Below are 23,277 nucleotides of genomic sequence, written 5' to 3' on the forward strand. Positions count from 1 at the left end.
TGGGAATATAGGATTGGCCCAGGACCTCGCTGGGAGCCGCGGTACATTGTGGGAAGGTTGACAGATGGCGGGGGCTGTAAGGCTGACTGTATTAGGGGTGGCGAGGGGCTGGCGGCAGTTCGAGGGCCCCTGGACCCATAGTCTGGGTTCTCGCAGCTTGGCCCTTGCGGCCGCACCCTCGAGCAGCGCGTCTCCATGGCGCTTGCTGGGCGCGTTGTGCCTGCAGCGGCCACCGCTGGTCTCGAAGCTGCTGACCCCATTGCAGGAAGAGATGGAGGCTCTGCTACAGCAGGTGGGATTGAGGTGCGGGTCGTCGCTTCTGGGTGCAGTTGGGGAAGTAGTAGAGGCACGCTGACTTGCGTTTGATCCCGATTCCTCCACCGATTAGTTTGTGTGACTTTGGGCAATTTACTTCACTTCTCTGAGCTTCAGTATACTTACCTGCAAAATGGTGCCTACCTTACTGGTTTGGTGTGGTACGTAGTACGCGTTCAATAAAAGGTACTTCGTTTTCATTGAGCTTTTCTGTTGTTATCGTCGGCAACTCTTTGGAGATGCTCTCCTTTTTCAGTCAATATACTGGGTATGCGATGGTGAACAAGACGGATTCAGCCCTTATCATAGGTAGTTGACAGTTTAGAGAGGAGAAAGTCTTTGTTATGTGATGAGCGTAAGGAAAAGGCAACGGGCACATCCGTAAGATGTCTGTGATAAAGTCTTTTGTGTGAGGGTCAAGTGAAGAGACATGGGCAAAAGCGGTGTAGTGGCTATGAGGATCTTAAATCCCCATAGTGATTAAAGGATATTATGTTCCCCCAGAACCTGAGACGTTTTTGTCTTGGCTACTGAGAGATAAAAACTTCACTTCTGTCCTTTTTACTTGGCTTATTAATTTACTCTGCAAGCATTTTATTAATCGCCTTATAGATAATCATTTAGGACCCACTTTGTACAGACACTGCTAAGTGCTAGGGATGCAGTGGTGAATGAGACAGACATAGCTGTGCTTCTCAGAGCACTTCAATTTGGTGGAGGGGGCATCAGTCAATAACCAAATAACCACATGATGATGGAATTGAAGTCTTTGGTAAGTGTTGTAAAGGAAAACACAGGGTACTGTAATAGTGTTTAACAGGGACATTAATTTGATTTTAATGGGAGGTGTCATAGAATATCTTTCTTAAGAAAGTGATATTTTAAAAAAAAGTGATATTTAAATTGAGATTTGAAGGATGAGTAGGGATCTCCCAGGAGAGCATGAGGGAAAACATTCTAGGGAGAAGGAATGGCATCTGTAAACTCCCTGAAGCAGGAACGTTCATGGTGAGTGAGATTCTAATCAAACACTGGCCTGACTGGAGGGAGGTAAGTGGGCAGGCAATGCCTGTCCTAGTCCTCTGTTCTTTGTGGCAGTCTTGATCTCCAAACACATTCTAATGTTTTAGTAAATATAACTCAAGCCCAAAGTGCAGCTGATCTTTTTTTCTCTGTTTTCTCTGTGGTGTTTTGGTTGTATGTCTGTTGGGTGGTAAACTTCTGAGTCTGTCAAGTGCACTGTCAAGTCTGTCAAGTAGCTCTGTTTTATTTTTATTTTTTGTCCTTTTAATTTTCCCAGTTTGGGGTAGATTTTTGCTCTTTTAATTTTCCCAGATCGAGATAGAGAGAAGCCTGTATTCAGACCATGAGCTTCGTGCTTTGGATGAAGCCCAGAAACTGGCAAAGAAGAAAAGCGACCTTTATGGTGAAGAAGAAGACGAGCAGAATATATTGCTGTTGCAGGATTTGGAAGACATGTGGGAGCAGAAATTCCTACAGTTCAAACCTGGAGCTCGAATAACAGGTTTGTGGTCTTTTCAGGCCAGTTAGAGGTAGAAAAGGGGGGTATTCTGGTTCCCAGACAAAGGATTCTTGCTTAACCCCTGCTTGTGTTTTAAGTAACAAATAATTTCAAATGATAGAACTTCTTTCACGTGGGAGAAAAAGAAATTCTTTTCCCTGTTCCTCACATCCACCCTAATATAATTTTTTCAAGGTCTGTTATTTTTGAGTGGGCTGTAAGGGTATTGGGATAGCCTTATCTGTTTCAGTTAAGCCTCAGGAATGTTATCTGGGTTTAACTCCTAGTTTGGGACTAAGAGTGGGGTAAATTAAGTGTTCCCCACTAGTTTCCTGTATTTTATCTGAAATCCCTCCCAAAGCAGGGCATTGAGTTCTTTTATTCTTATTTCACGATGAAGACTGAAGAACAGAGAAAGTAGGGGCTGGTTAAGTCAGTAACAGTGTCAAGACCGATGAAATAGTAGTGTCCGGGTATTGCTTCTTTTCCAGAGGCTCAAAGTACTTTGTGTTTGGCTCTTCAAAGGAGTTCAGCTTTTGGTTTCTTCTTGTTAAATTTTAGTTTCCTCAGGATTGTGAGACTGTGTCCTGAGAGAGGTCAGAGTTAGAGAGACGGGTCAGGCTTCTAATTTGATTATAAGTTCTTTGAGGGCAGAGGTTGTGGCTCTACCTTAAAGGAGGACTCTAAAACTCTAATCTTCTTGGTTCTGGCAGAACACAGTCCTCTTGTCTCCTGTGACCCCCTCTTTTCTTCACAGAAGCCGATGTAAAGAATGACCGAACCTCATTGCACCGGAAGCTAGACAGGAACCTCATTCTGTTGGTCAGAGAGAAGCTTGGAGACCAGGACGTTTGGATGCTGCCCCAGGCAGAGTGGCAGCCCGGGGAGACCCTCCGCCGAACAGCTGAACGAACCCTGGCCACGCTCTCAGGTGAGTTCTCTGCCTCCCTCTAAACCCCACAAGACACACTTCAGATTCAGCCTGAGGATTTGCAGGCTGGCTGTGGGCCTGGCTTTAAGGGTAGGAGGTTGGAAGGTTAATGGAAACTTTGATATTTATAAAATTTCAGCTAGAAAAAAATCTTAGATCAAGTGAGAGTCTTTGTGCCACTGAGATTTTTTTTTTCTTAAATATTTATTTATTTTGGCTGCGCCGGGTCTCAGTTGTGGCACGCGGGATCTTTAGTTGTGGCATGAGGGCTTCTTAGTTGCGGCATGCAGACTTCTTAGTTGCAGCACGCATGTGGGACCTAGCTCCCTGGCCAGGGATCAAACCCAGGCCCCCTGCCTTGGGAGCAGGGAGTCTTACCCATTGGACCACCAGCGAAGTCCTGGCACTGAGATTTTTAAATTTTATTTTATTTCTTTTAAACTATTTTCTTTTCTTTTTTTTAAAATAACATATTGGTTTTATTGATGGCAGAAGAAAAAATTCTTTCACTTGTAAAAGGTAGTTGCTTTATCTGGCTCCATATTTTTTCCCATTCTTTGTGTGGGTTGATTTTTTTTTTTTCCCCTAAAATCTGTTTTTCATTCTCCAAATAATAATATCCACAGTGGCTGCATTTTATTCTAAAGGGAAAGTAGGAGGTCTAGTCACTGGCTTGTTTCTAAACAAAGACTCTTGTCGTACTCGTTCTGAGCCCGGGGAGGTTGGTAAAGCTGCTGGGTTGGCTGAGTGGATCGTCTTGGCTGGCCATCATCTCCTCTACGAGGCTCAAGAGTTTGGCTGTAGATACTGTCTTCCTCCCATCTCCCTATTTGAATGGGCCTGATGTTGTTTAGTAGCGGCTTCTTCATAGTTCCTGTACTCAATGAATTAACAACTGCTGTCATACCTGAAGGATGGAGAGTTTCCGCTTCTAATCACTAAAACTTGTCTTCCCAACAGAGTGCAAAACATTCACCTTCTGGTTTCTACAGTTTCGCATTCTCCATAGGAGTAGGTGATTCTAGGACTTTTTTTTTGTTTAATTGGCCCAGATCTTCTTTGGGGCCTAGTATTGTAAAATATTTTGTCATTATAGGGTGTAGCTATGAGGGGTCCTGTTGGCTTAATAGATCCTACTCGCCTTCCCTTCAGGCATTTCTGTCTCTCCACTCAACACCAGTGATACTATGCGTTCCAGTGGGATTCTGGTAATCAATACTTACATTAAAAGGTGCTTCAGTTCTTATGACACTGAAAGCTTCATTATTTATTTTTCATGGTTTCTTGTCGTAAAAATGATCAGGATTAGCTGTTTGGTTTTCTCTCTTTTTAAAAAAATTAATTAATTAATTTTTTGGCTATGTTGGGTCTTCGTTGCTGTGTGTGGGCTTTCTCTAGTTGCGGTGAGCGGGGGCTACTCTTCGTTGTGGTGTGCGGGCTTCTCATTGTGGTGGCTTCTCTTGTTGTGGAGCACGGGCTCTAGGCACGTGTGCTCAGTAGTTGTGGCATGCGGGCTCAGTAGTTGTGGCACACGGGCTTAGTTGCTCTGCGGCATGTGGAATCTTCCTGGACCAGGGCTTGAACCTGTGTGCCCTGCATTGGCAGGCGGATTCTTAACCACTATGCCACCAGGGAAGTCCCTGGTTTTCTCTTTTCCTACATTTTTGATTCTTATAATTTATGGATTCTTCGGGAAGTGGATTTTTTTTTTTGTGCCTCTGCGTAGTATGAATCTTTTGCTTTGTACAGTTACTCCCCCTCCCCCCCCCTTTTTTTTTTTAAAGCAGCATTGTTGTGCTAAGAACTTAGAGGATATGGAATTTCTTTAGTTCTGTCGCATCTAGAATATGGTCTATCCACACTTGATTTTCTCCTCAGCTCATACTTCAGATCCTGAAGAAGTACTCAGTTTTGCAGAACCTGTTTCTAGGTAACCCACTGCCTTCTAAAATTGACTTTGAATTTTGGGTCTCTTTGAAAATGCGATTTTTCATTTCTTGGCCATCTGGTATCATCTTGAGGAAGATACCTTGGTTGGTTATCATCTTTTGCTCCATTTTGTTCAGTATTTGACAATCTGTGTTATCCCTGACAGACCTGTGATTTAGGTTCTACCCCAGAGCCCAGTGCAGAGGCAGCCAACTGAAAAACACCCCGACTTTCTATGAAAGAGGCTTGTTTGTTTAACATAAAGCATCGGTCTGGGGGAGCAGGCATCCAATTCAGCACACATCTGGGGGCCTGTGGAAATATCCTGTGGGGACAGAGGCTGGCAGATGCCGTCCCTGTGCTCTCCCTCACCCCCACAGAGATTTTAAAATTTATTACATTCAAAATTGATGTTCCTGCCAGTCTCTCAGCCTGCTTCTCTTTTTGTCCTTGCAGGCTTGCTTATTGGCATCACCACTTACCCATTCACCCAACTAGAACCCTCAGAGTTATCCTTGACCTCATTGCAATATCCATAAGTTCTTGAGTCCTATCTAGTCTGTTCTAAATAGTCCCCTCTTTATTCCTGCAGCTTTTCTGGGAGCCTTTTCACTTCTCACTAGTCCAGATTTTCTCAACCTTGGCATTATTGAAATTTGAGGAGGGATAATTCTTTGTGGGGGCTTCTGTGCCTTGTAGGCTGTTTAGCAACATCTCTGGCCTCTACCTGCTAGATGCCAGTAGCACTAACCCATCCACACTCCCACTAGTGTGACAACCAAAAATGTCTCTCGACACTGCCAGACATTACGTGGGGAGTGGAATTACAGTGGTTGAGAACCGCTACACTGGACTATTGAGGTAGATGCCAAGTGAGTTCCCCCTTGCTTTTGTGTTGTCCTCTTCAGTGCTGCCAGAATGAGCCTTCTAAAACACAAATCCCTTGTCACTTCTCTGCCTCAAATTCTTGAAAGATTCCCCATAAAAGCAGACTTTCAAGCAGGGCCTACAAATCCTTTTTGCTCTTGTCCTGAGCTCATCAGTATTCCATCTTGCCACTCATTAATGTATATTCCAAGTTCTAACCTAGCAAACCTTTTGCATCCCATGAATAATGTGATTTTTCATACGTCCCTGTTTTGGGACCTGCTGGTCCCTGACTGGAATGCTTTACTCCTCCCTAGTCTGACTGCTCAGTACATTCTACCTTCTGTGGTGGAACCTTCTGGGTAGAGAGAGCTACTCCTCCCTGTAGGCTCTCATAGCACTTGTGTGTGCCCTTACTCAGTTTATGCAGCAAACATTTACTCTCTGCCTACCATTTGCTGGACGCTCTCCAGGCAGTGGGGTCACAGTGATGAACAGAACACTACCCATGCTTCCTGGGAGCTTATGTCCTAGTGGAGAAGACGCTCTTCACGTATTCCATTGCCGTTTAATTGTTTATTAACACGTTGTCCCTCCCCAGCCAGAATTCTGACTCCCTTGAAAATATGGATACTGTCTATCCCTCTCAGTCATCCCAACTCTCAGCAAAGTATCTGGCACATAGTAGGTACTTGCTGAATGTTTATTGAGTAAATGATCTGGTTGTATAAGTGCACAGCCACTTTTCTGGCTCTGCCACCAGCGTAAGTACCTGCTAATGAAATGTCAGCAGCCAGTGTGCACCCCCTTGATCCTTTCCTGAGAGTGACCTGTGTGGCCTGCAGGAGAGGGAGCAAGACAGAATGGAATGGGAGGGGCTTTTGCTGCGTTCTCGGTTTCCTTAGCCATCACACAAGAGTTGGCAGCTGGGTTTCTTGCCAGGATCATTGGACTCAGATGCTTAGCTTCCCTCGGTCAGTCATTCATGTTCACGACTGGTGCTCAGCTCCACCTGCTGTGCACCACGTGGAAAGGGGCTCCCCTTGGCACCACGCTTTCCTCCTTTGAACATTCCCGTTGCCATAAATAAGTGTGAAAGGATATACTAGTATTTTATAGGTGCATATAAAATATGTTGATTTATTTCAAATTCATTAAAATCGTAAATAAAATAATTAAAATGGCAAAGAAAAGCTCAAGCAGTATAAAAGTATAAATATAAAACAGTCAAAGTCTATTCTTTTCCTCCCCTTTGGTGCACTTCCCGAGTAGTTCTGCAAGGTGGAATTCCTAGAGGTGGAATTAATGGTCAAGGATGGACACATTTACGTTTTTGATAGGTGCCACCCAAGTGTCCTTCAGAATGTACACAGCATGTGACATTTTCAGGAGTTGGGTATAGGAGTGCCTGTTTGTCTAGACCTCACCAACATGTGAAATAGTCTCTCTTTAAAATTTTTGCCTGTCCAATCAGTAAAAAAAAAAAATGCTCTCTTTTGGATTAGCAGTTTCCTGATTGATAATTGATCATCTTTTCATATATTCATATGTTTCATATGGCTATTTGTATTTCTTCTTCTATGAACCGCCTGTTCAGATTCTTTGCTCATGTTTGTAATGAACTGTTTTTTTTTCTTTTTGATTTAATTACGTTTAATCCATTTCCCCAGATTATAGAAAAGTAATATGTATTCATTGAATTAAGTGGAAAATACAGAAAAGTATAAAGAAACATGCCAGCATTATTCCACCACCCACAGATCCCCACTGCTGACATTTTGTATCATAGGTAATTTCACATAATATGTGAATTCCTCATCTAATGCTGATGCTGTTGTTATTGTTCGTAATATTGAGAAAAGCAGTTCATTGTATATGGTGAAAAACTATCAAACAGTGTCTGCTAAATGTAGTATAAGAAGTAATAAGTAATTTTCCCATCTTAGAGGCAATCACCATGAACACTTTGTGTATCCTTTTAGAAACTGCAAGCACATACATATTTTATCTGTTCCTTTTTTCCACACAGTGGGATATACATGGTTACATACCTTCCTGTCTCTTCTTATACACAGCTTTTAAGCATATCTCTATATCAGCAGGTGAAGACATATCTTTACACTTTCAACGCCAGTGTAATACTTCATACATGTATGTACTGCAGTTTGTTTAACCAGTGTATTGCTTTTACAAGCAAAGCTGCGGTGAACATCTGTGTACACTCCTCTGTGCTCACATGGGCAAATAACTATATCCAGGAGGATGAATTCTAGAAGCAGAGTTGCTAAATCAAAGGGTTTGTATAATTAAAATTGGTATCTCTTGCCAAATATAGCACTTGTACTACACTCCCACAGTATGTTTGAGAGATCCCAGTTTTCCCTTATCCTTGACAAGCAGTGTACAGCTCAAAGTTTTTTTTTTAATTAAATTAATTTACTTATTTTTTTATTGGGGTATAGTTGTTTTACAGTGTTGTGTTAGTTTCTGCTGTACAGCGAATTGGAGTTCCCTGTGCTACACAGAAGATTCTCATTAGTTGTCTATTTTATACATATTAGTGTATATATATGTCAGTCCCAATCTCCCAATACATCCCACTCCTCCTTTCTCCCCTCGGTGTCCATACGTCTGTTCTCTACATCTGTGTCTCTATCTCTGCCTTGTAAACTGGTTCATCTGTACCATTTTTCTAGATTCCACATATATGTGTTAATATATGATATTTGTTTTTCTCTTTCTGGCTTATTTCACTCTGTATGACAGTCTCTAGGTCCATCCACGTCTCTACAAATGACCCAATTTCGTTACTTTTAATGGCTGAGTAATATTCCATTGTATATATGTACCACATCTTCTTTATCCATTCGCCTGTCAGTGGACATTTAGGTTGCTTCCATGACCTGGCTATTATAAATAGTGCTGCAGTGAACATTGGGGTGCATGTGTCTTTTGGTATTGTGGTTTTCTCTGGGTATATGCCCAGTAGTGGGATTGCTGGGTCATATGGTAATTCTGTTTTTAGTTTTTTAAGGAACCTCCATACTGTTTTCTGTAGTGGCTATATCAATTTACATTCCCACCAGCAGTGCAAGAGGCTTCCCTTTTCTCCACACCCTCTCCGGCATTTATTGTTTGTAGATTTTTTCATGATGGGCATTCTAACCTGTGTGAGGTGATACCTCATTGTAGTTTTGATTTGCATTTCTCTAATTATTAGTGATGTTGCAGCTCAAAGTTTTTGAACTTCGGTAATAATGATGTGTTTTACACATCAAATGGAAAATAAATTTGTATTTCTTGAATTATTAAGACTGAGCATCTTTTAATGAGTTTATAGTTCATTGATAGCTATTTTCATGTGACCTTCTTGTTCATATGCATGGTTCATTTTTCTTTTAGAGTTGTTTTTTTCCTCATTGATTTCTAAGTACTACTTATACCTTAAGATATTCCTTTGTTGAATGTGTTGAAAATATTTTTCCTAGTTTGTCATTTTGTCTGTGACTTTTGTATGCTTCGTTTTTCCTTGCAGAAAGATTTTAATTTTTATGTAGATAAATGTTTTTTCTGTTTTGGATTTTTGAATTTTGTGTCTTGGTTAGGAATTCCCCTCTCAAAAATGATACAGAAAATATCCCATATTTTTTTTTTATGGTACTCTTATGGTTTCTTTTTTTTTTGTGAAAAATTTTTAAATACAGAAAAATTCAGAAAATATTAAACCTCTATGAAACCATCAATCCAGAATGAACAAACCATTCATGAAAATTTTAACTTACTGTTAAATCTTTGACCTATATGGTGTCAATTTTAATGTGAGGAGTGAGGTTGGGATCCAGCTTTATTTTTTCCTTTTAGCTAGCCCATTCTCCCAATGCCATTTAGTAATTAATCCATCATTTTCCCATCCTTTGAAATGCTGGGTTGGGGTTATTAACCCATTGTTGTAGATTGCAGATGTTGTCTGTCCATCTGTCTTTGCCTTTTACCTTTGGTTTTCACCCTGCAGCAGTCAAATTGGGTCCTTTTTCTACTTTCCACATGACATTGCGTTTAAAAGCCTGACAAGAGAGAGGCATGGGCATATATACACTACCAAACAGTAAGGTAGATAGCTAGTGGGAAGCAGCCGCATAGCACAGGGAGATCAGCTTGGTGCTTCGTGACTGCCTGGAGGGGTGGGATAGGGAGGGTGGGAGGGAGGGAGACGCAAGAGGGAAGAGATATGGGAACATATGTATATATATAACTGATTCATTTTGTTGTAAAGCAGAAACTAACACACCATTGTAAAGCAATTATACTCCAATAAAGATGTTAAAAAAAAAAAAAAGCCTGACGAACTTTGCTTTACAGATACCAAGTGTCTTGGTCCTTTATCAACAGATGGTGACAGGGCTGAGTCTAGAAGCTCGGTGCTCTGACTCCCAGGTAGTGATATTTGGGCTGCATTGCTGACTTCAGTCTGAGAGCAGTAGCTTGGCACGAGGAATGGACTCAGTGAATCTGGAGCCTATGGGCCAGGAACCTTTGGATTGAGAGGAGACAAGTGTCTTCAGGAATGACCCTAGTTCTCACTCTCAGGGATTGCTTTTACCTCAGGCTGGAAGTGGCTCTCGCAGAGACCCCCAATGATTTCGGGCGCCATAGTAAACAGGTGGGTGTATCCTGATCTTCCGATTTTGTTCCCCCCTTCTCAGAGAACAACATGGAAGCCAAGTTCCTGGGAAATGCACCCTGTGGCCACTACAAGTTCAAGTTCCCCCAGGCAATGCGGAAAGAGAGCAGCCTTGGGGCCAAAATATTCTTCTTCAAAGCACTGCTGCTAACTGGAGACTTTCTCGAGGCTGGGAAGAAGGGCCATCATGTGTGGGTCAGTAAGGAGGAGCTGGGTGACTATTTGAAACCAAAATACCTGGCCCAGGTTAGGAGGTTTCTCTTGGACCTCTGATGGACAATGCCCAGACAGGTCTGCAATCGGGCCTCAGGACGTTGGGTTGCCTCTTCTCTGTAGGGAATATCAAGCAGCAAACTAAATTCTGAGAAATAAACAAGTTTATCATTGTGTGGGTCTCTGTTGATTTGTTCTTTGAGGACTACTGTCTTCTTTCTGTCAAGAGAGAACTGTCTTTTAGGGTGCCTTTCCCTTTTTTTCCCATGCTCATAATTGAGTAGGATTGTATTACTTTGTAGTGAATCATCTGGCTTCATGGACCCAGGAAGAAAGAATGGAAGGAAGTGAATCAGCCTTCTAAAAGCCTTGAGTTCTGTGAAAGCTTCTAGGCCCCTGAAAAAAAAAAACCTACTGCTATGTAGTTTCCATTTTCTGTTTTGTATTTCTCTCCCTTTCTACTTGATATGAGAATGTATCAATCTAGCCTAGGAAATGATTCCTTCCTTGTTTCCTTTGCTTTGCTTTCCTTTCCTTCCCTTCCCTTCCCTTCCCTTCCTCCCTCCTTCTCTCCCTTCCTATTTTCATTCATTCTTTTTTTTTAAAGCATTTTATATTTAAACAGAATATAATCACTTCTTACATGTTTTGAAACAGTCATGTGAAATAAGCAGGGTCAGCCTGTTATCTCCCATTTTAGGAAAGGTGAGTGGGTGTCGTGGCCAGGTGTGATTGGTTGAGAGTCTTACTGCAGGTCACTGATGGTGCAGGAGGAGACTGCTGATCTCTTGCCTCTGGGTCGGGGCTTTTGACCCCTCACCAGGTTGCTTGGGTCACCGCTGGGCCCGGTGCCTGGCACAATGGAGGGCACTCAGTGAGCATTTGCTAAAATGAGGGAAAGGGAGGGAGGGTCTCAGGCATGCTTCTTTCTGCCCAGAATAGTGGTTCCAGTAGCAAGACTGCAGTCCTGGATCCTATCAAACTTCCTGGTTTCCCCTCAGAACTTCTTCTGGGTTAAACAGTCTGGCCTCTAGCAAATTAATTGCACACAAGAGGGAGTCCTTGGAACCTCTGATTTATAACCAGTTGCTCAGAAGCACAAGTGACCACTTGGACTTGTGGTTGACACCTAAGCGGGGAGAGGAGGAGTCTGGTAGGATGGAGCCCTTAACCTGTGGGAGCCAATGCTTTCTTCAGGTAGATAGTGTCAAAATTGAGTTGAATTGTAGGACATCTAGCTGGTGTCACAGAATTGCTTGGTGTGGAGTTGATACCAGAATCTTAATGGCCATTCATAAGATGGTCTGTTTTGTTGCAGGGTTGTTTCTTTAAAGGGAAATAGCATATATAAAATTGGTAAGTAGAGAAATGGTGTCGGGATAACTTGGAATTAGGTTCCTTCCTGTGAGGTTTTCCCCAGACTTTAATATTTTGAAGAGATCAGGGAAAGAAGGATAGAATACCTTAAGAAAAAAGCTGAAAATTGCGTAGAAGTGACTTTCTTTATTGCAAGTAGTGGCTAGTTTGGTAGCTTCAAGACTCACCACTAGCTTTTCCACTATGTTAGGCTGTCTGGGGAAACTGAGTGGAAAGGAAGACCACGGCCCACCCCCGCAATCCTGCTTTGTTTTACAGAACTGATGAAGGCTCTGTCCTGGATCACATTTTTGATTTTGATGGAACTAGTCTCTGCTAGGACCTGCATCTCAAAGACCCTACATCTCAGGAAGAAAAGAACCCTAGGATTTCAGGCTGTAAGGGACCAGTGTACATGCCAGTGGAGGTTTAACTGTGTTAGCATCATATGGGGCTGGATTCTGTTTTGTTAGCACCCTGGTTGCAAAATTCTGGAGGTTTTGAGTGGTCTGCCCCAATCCCCTTTATCCAGAAGCCCTGTTATTTGCGGAGTGTGATTTTGCAGAATGCACGTGTTTTTTGGCATTATAGTAGAAATGACCGCATATGCTGAGTGCCAACCTGAATTGTCCATTGGCTGCCAAGCATAACCAAAAAACGATTTCTAGTGTGTCCTTGGAGGAAGGATTGCCATGGAACAAAGTAAAAGGTGATGATCTCTGTATTTTAAGGGATGTCCTTAAAGAAAACAGTGAGAGGAGGAAGGAATATTGTGTGTGATGTGGGTGTTAGGAGTTGCAATTTGAGGTGTGTTTGTGTGCTCTAAGAAGAGAAATGCTGCTGCTGCTGCTGCGTGTGTGTGTGTGTATATGTGTGTGTGTGTGTAACCTGAAAAACAGACCTTCTCACTAGAAGTCTCCTCCAGAAGTTTAGCCCTCACCTGGTCATTTTCTTCCCCAATGATTTCCAGTCACAAGTTTTTCCCCTTTGCGGGGACTATGGAGAAAATATCACTTTTATAAACTTGTTTTCCTGATAACAGATCCTCAAGAGTCACCTCCTGCTAGGCCATTTCTGCACCTTGAACATGTCTCTACACATAGCACTTGATAGGACAATGGTCTGGCTCCCACACCTAACTGAACTTCCAAATCCTAGGGCAGGGCCTGCCTCATAGCAATACACAGACATATTCAAGTGAATCAGCTTCTTTCCCTGTAAGCGCTGAACTTGGAAATCAGAAAACCTGGGTTTGAATTTGTTTTATGACCTTAGGCAAATTACACCTACTGTCACTATTTACAACAGTGGAATGACCCCTGAGTGCCAGGTACTGGGGCTGGAGCCTGTACCTACAATGTACATTTCTATTTAAAACAGCAGGGCAAACATTGTTATTCCTGTTTTATAGATGAGAAAATAAACTCAAAGAGGTTAGTTAACTTGCTTAGGGTTACTCTCTAGTAATTTGAACCCAGATCTGTGTATAAAACTAGCCCTTAACCTTTCTTAATTTTTGTCATCTGTAAGATGAAGATGAAACTGTTTCTCAGGTAATGTGATAATTTATGTAAGAGTACTTAGCACCATGCATGGCTTATTATAAACACTCAGTAAATGTTTCCCTCCTTCTGACATATTTAGGCTGCTAAATTCTCCGGAGTTCAGCTGTATCATCTTTAGCTTTTGCAACTCCCATTCTCACCTTTTTCAGGTTATACATGTGACAGCCAAGCATTTCTGACCCATTTGGAGAGGAACATGGGTAATTTGGACATTGATGGATTCCAGTCAGCCCATCTCAGAGTGAGTGGATGGCAGGTCAGTCCCATAACCACATCCATCTGGCTGGGCATGATTCCCACCCTGGGCCAGGAAATCCAGAGCTACTGTTAGGCACAGGCTTGGGGGCACTAAAACCAGAATGGACTGGCTGACCCATTCCGTTACCCCAGCAGGGGGAAAAGGAGCACAGTGGAAGGGTCAGCAACCCAATTATTAAGAGCTCACAGGTCGCTAAGCTGCAAGCACACACAGCAAGTTAAAGCCTGTTTGCCTGCAACCTTAGGGCAGCCTCGGCCCCCAGCCCTTCTCTGCTTTATTTCCTAGAAGCCTGGATTATAGCCAGTCACTTCAGGCCATCAGTCACTTCCCACCTGCCTTGGAATGTCAGTGCTTAAACCACAGGACATGAAGGAGGAAACTGTTCTTGTCCTTGCTTCCAGAAGTATCTAGAATAGGTGCCTCTGTAAAGACTCAGGGATGGGTCCAGACAGTGAGTCACTGCTGCAGCTGAGGGGCTGGCACTGGGAGGGGAGGCCATTGCTAGCCCACAGCAAGGAACACACACACACACACACACACACACACACACACACACACACACACACACTCTGTCTCTCTCTCTCCCTCCCTCCCTCCCTCCCTCTCTCCCTCTCTCCCTCTCTCCCTGCCCCAAGCCATCCTCCAATGCGCCAGGGGAGCCAGCAACGTGTTTTGTTCAGCTAGCTGCTGAGTGGCTGAAGAAGAGACGGAGATGGGGGCGGGGAAAGAGCCCCAGGTTCTCTTTGGGCCCAGGAGGGAGAAAATGGCCCTAATACAGTTACATGAGGACCACTGAGTGTAGGGCTCTTTGAGGATGACAGGACTAGTAGTTAAAGTTGAGAACACCCCGGGACTAGGGGCCTTGGGAGGACACGTAAGGAAGCCTTGGGGTGGCAGAGCTGAGAAGAGGGGAGGGGACGCCCACAGAATAAGAAGAACGCTGGAGGCGGAGGGGGTAAGGCGGGGCTTCAGGACGGGTAAGATGGTCTCTTATGCACGGGCACCACGAGGTGGCAGGATTTACCTGACAACCACTTTGTCTCCTGCAGCCTCACCAGGCCTGGCCTTAGGCCGCTGCCTTGGAGAAGCTTCTTTTCCCAGGCTCCGCAGAGCCATCGGTGCCCTGTCCTCTGGGGTGAGACATGCACTGGCCAGGACAGATGCCGGGGGTGTTCGCATACCCTGCTTCTCTTGATTCTCGTGTTAGTCCTGTGTGGCAGCTTTTACTTTCGCCGTGTTTTGATCAGCCGACAAGCTTGGGGAGGTGAGGGGACTCTGTGAAGGTCCCATAGCCAGCGTGCAGTGGAGCCAGGATTTGAACCCAGAGCTGTGTGATTCTAAAGCCACCACTGCCCGGTGCTACCTGGACAATTACCTTTGTGTCAGAATTCCCACACCTGTTATCAAGGGGCAACCTATTGCAGGCCCATGGACCCCTGGAAAGGCCTGAACGGGGGCAATTTGGGAGAACATGAAGAGGATTTGGAGTGGAGAACAATGGAGACTAAAGAGATTGAAGATGTTGAACTTGAAGGAGATTCAGAATCACACTCAGCATTATGAGATGCTCACACAAAGGTAGGCATTCGGGACACAGTGGAGTTGCCTCACGCATCTCAGGCTCGTTCCAGAGCAGGAGCCCTGGGAGCAGTAAGCTCATCAACAGTGGATGGAAATGCCTGCACTATTGGCAGATTATTGGTCTCCCCTTTAAAAGTTGCAGTATAATAGTTTGAGTTCATAAGAGTATGATGGGATTCTATGGATTCATTTGGTTCCCAGTTGTTTCTGTAGCTCCCAGTATACTCCCATCGGCAGGAGCTAATTATCAAACAATGAAGCTTATACCCAAATAACCAATATACCCAAAGGAGGCTTGGCCTCAAAGGTGACAAATTAACATTTTTTATAAGGTGAGAGATTTGCATTTTAGGAACGTTCCAAGTCAAGCTAGTGATGAGAGTGATTAAGTGATTAAAGTTGGGTAATTCTAGCCTCAGCCAATAAGAATAAGTGATGATTGTAGTGGTGAGTGTAGATTTTATGTATGGCATACAAACCAACTGAAGGCAGGTCCTGAAACTTCATTGCACTGTGGCTGCGTCAATAAAATAAGAATTTAACTTTTTTTCTTTTCTTTTTTTTTAAGAGTATTATTTTTTAAGATGACTGCTTTGAAGCAGGTGACACTCATTTGGATGGAAAAGTATGTTTGCTAAAGAAGTACGTTTCTTTTAGTCACACCTCATATACAACCTTCTCTGAACATCATCCTCATAGCCATTTTGTGTCTATAGGCGAGAATGAAAAGTTTTGATTACATATCTGTCCCCAACGAAGACACGTGGCCCCATCGTCTCCCATGTCCATAGAGAACATCTCTGTGCACTTCCGTTCTCCCATCCCCACTTCTCACTAGTCTCTCACACACATCCTTACACATCATGTCACACGCCTGTGAACATTCACATCACACAGCTTTGAGCATGCACAGCACACATCCACCTCCTTGAACATTCACAGGATACACACACCCCCCCCAAGAGCTTTAAATATTTTCATCACATATACACATACCTTTGAATGTTCACATCACGCACAAACGCTTGGATGCTTGCTCCCATCACACTCTTATACAAAGCCCTGAAATCCATCTGATACATATGTACCCTTGAACAGTCACACTGAAACACACACTGCACATTCTGCAAGCACACGCCTTTGAAACTGATAGCAGAATACACATGCAGATTCTTGCACGTTCACATCACACACAGACACTTGAAGATTCACCTCACGTGCTGTTCGCTGTGCAGGTCATTTGCCTGTTGCTCTCAGATTTATCCCCTGCCCTTCCCCTGCTCTGCAGTGTGTGTGTTTGTTTGTGTGTGTGTGTGTGTGTGTGTGTCTGTGTGTTGAGGGGGGTGCTGACCCCTGAAAATGACATTTTCCAAGCTTTCTTGCCACTGGATTCCAGTTGGGTTTGGCCAATAAGAGTTACCAGTGAAAGGTGGGAGGGTGAAGGGAGAAGCCAGGTATTTCTCCTCCTTCTTTGCTTGAGTGGCCTTCCCAGCATCCCTCTGTGGTCCCGTCTCCCGCTAGCAGACTTATTCATGATTCCAGTTCTTGCAAGATGGCAAGGGTCCAGGCAACACCACCTCTTTGCTCTGTCCCTCCAGCTCTAGGGGTGGTGGTGGCTTCTACTCTTGCTAATCTCTGCGTTGCTTCATCATCCTCTGTTTTTGTTTTCCATACTTTCCAACACTTCTGTAACTGTTTTTCTGTATTAAATTCCCTCTTCTGAACTACCTGGAATGGGTGACTTTTCCCTAACCGGACCCTGACTTCTGCTTCTCTAACACCCACCCTTTAAAATATTCCCATCCCTGACCGACACTTCCTCCAGCGGTGCTAAGGTCTTTGTTGGATGGAATCCTGGTGCAGAGTAGGTGTTCAGTACTTGTTGGAAGCGTGAGTACAGTGCCTCCTTCCCTGTGCCAGGATTTTTCTGGGACAGAGCTTGCTGGACCCCGGGATTAGATGGCTCAGGGGCACATCCTCTCTAGATGGACCACAAATGATGACAGTGAGCGCAGCCTCATGAGGGTCCAGGCCATCTCAGACAGAGCCCATTTGGAGAACGGAGGGTAAATGGCCTTCAGCTGAGTCGTGGGAGCTTTCGTGGAGCCTCACGATTTTGCATCACGGGGCCAGACGTGGTTTCAGAAGCAAGGGGACTCTCAGCGCCGGAGATAAATAGGGAAGAATGGGAGTGTCTGTCCCTCACGACTTGGGTGCACCTGTTGTCTGAGCAATGCCCCCAAATCTAAATTCCTAGTTGTGAAACTGACTTGGGCAAGCTGTTCCTTATCTCAGTTCTTGCTTATAGAATCATGAGGGACCATGACCCATCACTTATTCACGTTTATAAAATGTCTAAGGAACTATTTGGTCTTGAACAAGTAATATGCCCCCATGTGGGCCTCGGTTTTCTCATCTGCAGCCTTAGGAAGTTGGCTTCGCAATGCTGGTGGGCGTTGCCTTGGGTTGGTGATTGGTGGTCAGGGTGGGTCCTAAGCAGTACATAAATCGTCCACAGGGAGGCGCCACACACAAAGACATACACAGCCCCAGACACCCCAGTCCAAAAGCTGTGCGGCCCACGGAGTCAGAAAGCCCACGTTCCTCTTCCCCAGAGCCTCCCTGCATGCCAGTGCCTCTGAGTGGCCCCCTGCCTGTTACAAACTGAGTTAAAGCATTGGAGATGACTGCAAATATGGAAGGATAGGGTGAGGCAGAAGTCACCAAGTCATTAACACATTAGGATTACTATAGCTCATAGGATTAAACAGAAGCATGAAGAGGGTGTGGGCACTCAGGACAGGTAAAATTTGAAAGGGAAGACAAAGCCAGGAGAGAAAAAGTATTAACACCAACATCCAAGCGTTTTCACACATACTTGATTCAGTTTAATGTAGCTTTACTTCGAGCTGACTGATACGCTATATTCTCCCTGTAGTCCAGTGTCCTAAATTTATGTGATTTTTATAGTGTGCTCGAGGAAAGCAGCACACTATAGGTAGGTAGGTATCCCTAATTGACAGGTGCAGGGAACCAGGAGCTGGGGAAGCGGAGTGGCATGGCCCTTGCCACACACCGAGTAAGCGGCAGAGCTGGGACTTAGATCAGTGTCCCCATGAGCCATGAAGGATACCCCTGGGTACTTGAAACAGTCAGTAGGGTGGGCACCCGCCTCAGGGTGGTTTGGGTGATTCTGTCAGCTGCGACAGGGAGACGGTGCTGACCAGGTCACACATGGCAGCAGGTGAAATGGGTGAGCCCCTCAAATCACCTGTGCTTCTACTTCCTCTCTTTACGTTTGGGGTAACGAGGCCTAGAGATGGAGGGTCTCTTATCTCAGGCCTTATACGGAACCAGAGGCAAAGGTAGGAGACCCAGGGAGTCCTGACTCCCACCCCCAGGCTTTTTCCCAGATGCCCTGTGCAGGCTGCCTGGCTCCAGTGTGAGAGCTGGTGCCTTCTGGAAGCCTCAGGAACTCTGCTCCAGCTCACAAACACCAGGCTCTGAGGAGCCAGCACGGCCCTGGGGAGAGCCTCTCCTCGGGCCCCTGGCAGGGCTCCTTGGCCCTCATAACCCGCACCCAGTAGAGCAGGGATTACTCAGCATACCAGGGTCTGTGGAGGTAGGGAGAGCTGGGCTCTTCGCAAGACTTTCCCTGGGATTACAGGATAATGCATGTGAAGGAACATTCACTCATCCAAGTTATGGGTTATGTGGAAATCAAATTGTAGTAATCTCCCTTGCTATCTGGTCTCGGCACTGCTAGCCAGGACCTCCCAGAGGTCTTCTCAGACCCTGAGCAGGGCTGGGGCCAGGGCTGGATGTGCTTGTTGTGCCTGGGGCCAGGCCAGGATTTTCCAAGGGTCCTGGAAGGGTTTCTACCCCCAGTACCAGAGAGAGGAAGGCAGGGCAGGGCAGCTGTAGCTCAAGCAGGGATGTGGAAACCCATTCCTTACCAATGCTACTACATATGGACAGTCCACCTGCTCTTGTAATGAAAACTCAAACTTGCATTTTAGAAGGTCTCATTAGGCACATTTCTGGGGTTGGGATGGTGGGAGGAGAATTTTTCTCAAGATTAGATGCAAAGATCTCCCATCCTCCATAAGAAGTCTAGCCGAAGAGGTAGAGTGTGCTTTTGAAGCCCAGGCCTTTCCTGCCTCTAAGGAATGGGAAGTCAGGTTTTCTGTAGCTAGTAATTTGGGCTCTGCTTTCATGGCTGACAGAAAGCCCATAGCCCACTGAAACATTTGAGGGAGGAAGACAAGAGGCAGGACAGTGTCATGTAGGGGAGAAGCATGTGGACTCTGGCTCCAGATGGCCAAGTTTGAACTCAGCTCTGCCCCCTGGTAGCTGTGTGATCTTGGGCAAGTCATTTGACCTCTCTGTGCCTCATCTGCAAAATGGGGATACACATGGAACATACCTTGTGGGGTAGCTGTGAGGATCAAATGAGTGTGTATATTAAAGCACTTAGAAGATTGCCTGGCACCAGGGTCCCGAGTCCAGAGACTGTCCTGTGTGTGGGGTTGTGGCTGATATTTAGTCGGTGCCAGCAGTGTGCTGGTGAACAGGTTCTTGGAGGTGGTGGGCAGTGGGGAGAGAGTGCTGTTTTGTAGCATTTGCCAATTTCCATGGTGTTAACACTCCCACCATGGCTGGTTTTGAGCCACTACTGTGGTGCCACTAAATGAGGGATAGGGAAGAGGTGCTCATAGTTGGCTCTCAGGAGTTGGTGTGATCTGGTTTCAGCACAGTTCTGGTCCATTACTACTGGTGTGATAAGGCTGCTTAATAAATATTAAAAATTTTCGTACTGGTTGGTAAATAGCCACTGCCTCAAGAGTTCTCCTACTGTTCCGTTGACCCTGGCCTCCCCTCATGATCCTCCCAGAGCTCCCACTGGTCCTTTAACTAAAAGAGTTATGAGGACCCTGCCCCTGTGATTTGGCCAGTATCAGTTCTGATGTGCCAGACCAGTAGATAAATTATTTGGGTATCACAGGTCTATAGACTAGAAGTATCAGGCCAGTAAGCTGAGTGACCATGGCTTGTGGACATGATGCCTGGCCCACCACTGTTGGCTACCTTGGGAGGCCCCATCCCCAGAGTGTTCCCCAGCACAGCCATAAGACAAAGATGGAGCCCTGCATCTATCTGGAGGTTGAACAGGGGCAATAGTGTACATCTCTGTTAATGTAGAGTTTGCACATGATTTGCTTCAGTGATTTAAAAAATGTAATCAATATGACCTGCTTCGCCAGCTTGGAATGCAAATACCATCACATTTCTTTTATTCCTTCAGTTGATTGCTTGAACAATCTTTATTATTCGGAAGATCATGGTCTCTCTTTTGAGGCTTCCTGCCCCTTGAATCGTTGGCTAAGTATGAAGGAGAAGACCTACTTCCAAATGCCAGGCAGAAAGACAACTAGAGTCTGACTAGTCCACTCCCTGGCTGTCTTGGTGGGTGGCTGCTGTGGCGCCCTCACTCAGGACTCCCAGCTTGACCCATGTGCCAAGGTGGTTGGATCTGGTTGGAGCCAGGCAGGTAGCAGAAATGAGTGTGATGAGTTGTATGTAGGTGAACATAGAGAGTGGTGGCGTCTGTGGTGAAGTGGCACGTGCATTCCCCCAGCCAAATGTGGCCAAATGTGGGCCCTGTGTTGCCAAATTTTCTCATTTTTTCAAAAGAAAGAGGGTATATGTGGAGTTGTATTTTTGAGGCATAATTTAAATACAATAAAATATATAAATCCTAATGATTTTTTACATATGTATACATTTTACATACGTAACCACCATCCATATAGAGATATGGAACATTTCCATCTCTCAGAAAGTTCTGTTGTGCTTCTTTCTAAGTCAGTAGCTACCCCTCCCTCCCCAAAGGTAACCACTGACCTCTATATCCATAAGTGAGCTATGTCTGATCTTGAACTTCTTATGATTAACATCTTACAGTATGTATTCTTTTGAGTTTGGCTTCTTTTGTTCAGTACAGTACTCTTGAGATTTGCCATCTGGCATGTTATCAGTAGTTCATTCCTTTTTATTGCTGAGTACTACCAAATACCACAATTTGTTTACCCATGCTCCCTTTGAGGGATATTTGGATTGTTTTTACTTCTTGGCTGTTGTGAGTACAGGTGTTATGAGCCTTCATGTGTAAGTCTTTTTTCCTGGACATACGCACTCATTTATCTTGGGGATATATATAGCATATATACTATATACTATATACACACATTGGAGTAGTATTGCTGGGCCATGGTATAAGTCTTTGAAACTTTATTAGACATGGACAGTTTTCCATAGAGGTTATGTCAGTTTACATTCTCACCAGCAATGTGTGAGAGCTCTAGTGGCTCTATATCCTCACCAGCACTTTCAACCATTCTAGTGGGTGTGTAGTGGTATCTCATTGTGGTTTCAATTTGTATATCCCAATGAATAATGATACTGAGCACCTTTACATATATCTATTGCCCATTCAGTATTTTCTTTTGTGGTGTTCTTTTTCAATTCCTTGCCCTCTTTTAAAAATTGGGGTGCCTTATTTATGTAATACATATATATATAATATATATATATACGTATATATATTCTCTGTTTTTTATGTATTCTGAACACAAGTCCTTTGTCAGATATGTGTGCTGTGAATATTTTCTCCCAGTCTGTGGCTTGCCTTTTCACTTTCTTGGTGGTGCTGTTATTTTTTTCCTTAAATGTTTGGTAGAATCCATCAGTGAAGCCATCTGGGTCTGAAGTTTAATTTATATAAGGTTTTTAACTACAGATTAAATTAACAAAAATAGGATTTCCTTTTTCTTGTTTCAGTTTCAGTGGTGTTTTCAAGGGATATTTTTCATTTCCTCTAAGTTGTTTATTAACATAAAGTGCTTCATAATATCCCCTATTGTCTTTTTAATGTCTATATGATGTATAATAACATCCTCCTTCTTATTCTTAATATTAGTATTATGTCTAATCTCCTTTTGTCTTGGCTATTCTTACTAGACATTAGCCAATTTTATTAATCTTAAATAACACAATTTTCGCTTTTTGGATTTCTCTATTACTTTTATCTATTTCATTGATTTTTTGCTCTTATATTTTAATTTTCTTTCTTCTACTTTGGGTTAAATTTGTTCTTCTTTTCTTAGCTTCTTGAGGTAGAATCTTTGACCATTGATTTTATACCTTATTCTTTTCTAATAGATACCCTCTATAAATTTATAATTTATAATACCCTCTATAAATTTATAATTTATAAATTTCCCTGTAAGCATTGCTTTAGCTGCATCCCACAGATTTTAGTATGCTCTTTGTTCACTTCAAAATATTTTCTCATTTCCCTGGGATTTCTTCCTTGATGCTTGGAGTTATGTTGTTTTTTTTTTTTTTTTAAGGGTGCTACTTAATTCCTACATATTTAGAGACTTTTAGGTTTTGTTTTGTTGATGATTTCTATTTTAATCCATTGTGGTCAGAGAACATACTCTATATGATTTTAACCCTTTTAGATTTATCAAGACTTGCTTTATGTCTCAGCATATGGATTATTTTGGTGACTGTTCCAAGTAGATTTAACAAAAGTTATGTTCTGCAGTTGTTGAATATTGTTTTCTATGAATATTAATTAAATCTAGGTAGTTGATAATGTTCAGACCTTCTATACACCTCTTGGTTTTTTGACTAATTGTTCTGTTAATTAAAAATATTCATTTATGATTGTAGATTTGTTTATTTCTCCCGTTATTTATTTATTTATTTATTTGTGGTACGCGGGCCTCTCACTGTTGTGGCCTCTCCCGTTGCGGAGCACAGGCTCCAGACGCGCAGGCTTAGCGGCCATGGCTCACGGGCCTAGCCGCTCTGTGGCATGTGTGATCTTCCCAGACCAGGGCATGAACCCATGTCCCTTGCACTGGCAGGCAGACTCTCAACCACTGCGCCACCAGGGAAGCCCTTTACTTATGTTTTTGCTTCATGTATATTGAAGCTCTGTTGTTAGGTGTATATGCATTTATGATTGTTGGGTCTTCCTGATGAATT

At 43.8% G+C, this 23,277-nt stretch overlaps 1 protein-coding gene across 2 annotated transcripts; it reads left to right on the forward strand.

Annotated features, from left to right (window-relative positions):
- The first annotated feature begins 33 nt into the window (after positions 1–33).
- On the forward strand, positions 34–10,632 carry MRPL46 (mitochondrial ribosomal protein L46). 2 transcript variants are annotated; one of them, XM_032620788.1, is made up of 4 exons: positions 34–292; positions 1,651–1,840; positions 2,595–2,768; positions 10,268–10,632. In XM_032620788.1, exons 1-4 carry the CDS (start codon positions 65–67, stop codon positions 10,516–10,518), a joined length of 843 nt encoding a protein of 280 aa, XP_032476679.1. In that variant the 5' UTR covers positions 34–64; the 3' UTR covers positions 10,519–10,632. The 2 variants fall into 2 exon arrangements, with proteins under 2 accessions (XP_032476679.1, XP_032476688.1); XM_032620797.1 differs by having other exon boundaries at positions 53–303.
- The last annotated feature ends 12,645 nt before the right edge of the window (positions 10,633–23,277 follow it).

Source organism: Phocoena sinus, chromosome 2 (genome assembly GCF_008692025.1).
Source record: "Phocoena sinus isolate mPhoSin1 chromosome 2, mPhoSin1.pri, whole genome shotgun sequence".
Lineage (NCBI taxonomy): Eukaryota > Metazoa > Chordata > Mammalia > Artiodactyla > Phocoenidae > Phocoena > Phocoena sinus.

Bases quoted from the DNA above. Each gene is read 5' to 3' on its own strand.
- MRPL46 (XM_032620788.1), top strand. From the start codon at position 65: ATGGCGGGGGCTGTAAGGCTGACTGTATTAGGGGTGGCGAGGGGCTGG. The intron at 293-1,650 runs GTGGGATTGAGG...TAATTTTCCCAG, and splicing joins TGGAGGCTCTGCTACAGCAG to ATCGAGATAGAGAGAAGCCT. The intron at 1,841-2,594 runs GTTTGTGGTCTT...TTTTCTTCACAG, and splicing joins ACCTGGAGCTCGAATAACAG to AAGCCGATGTAAAGAATGAC.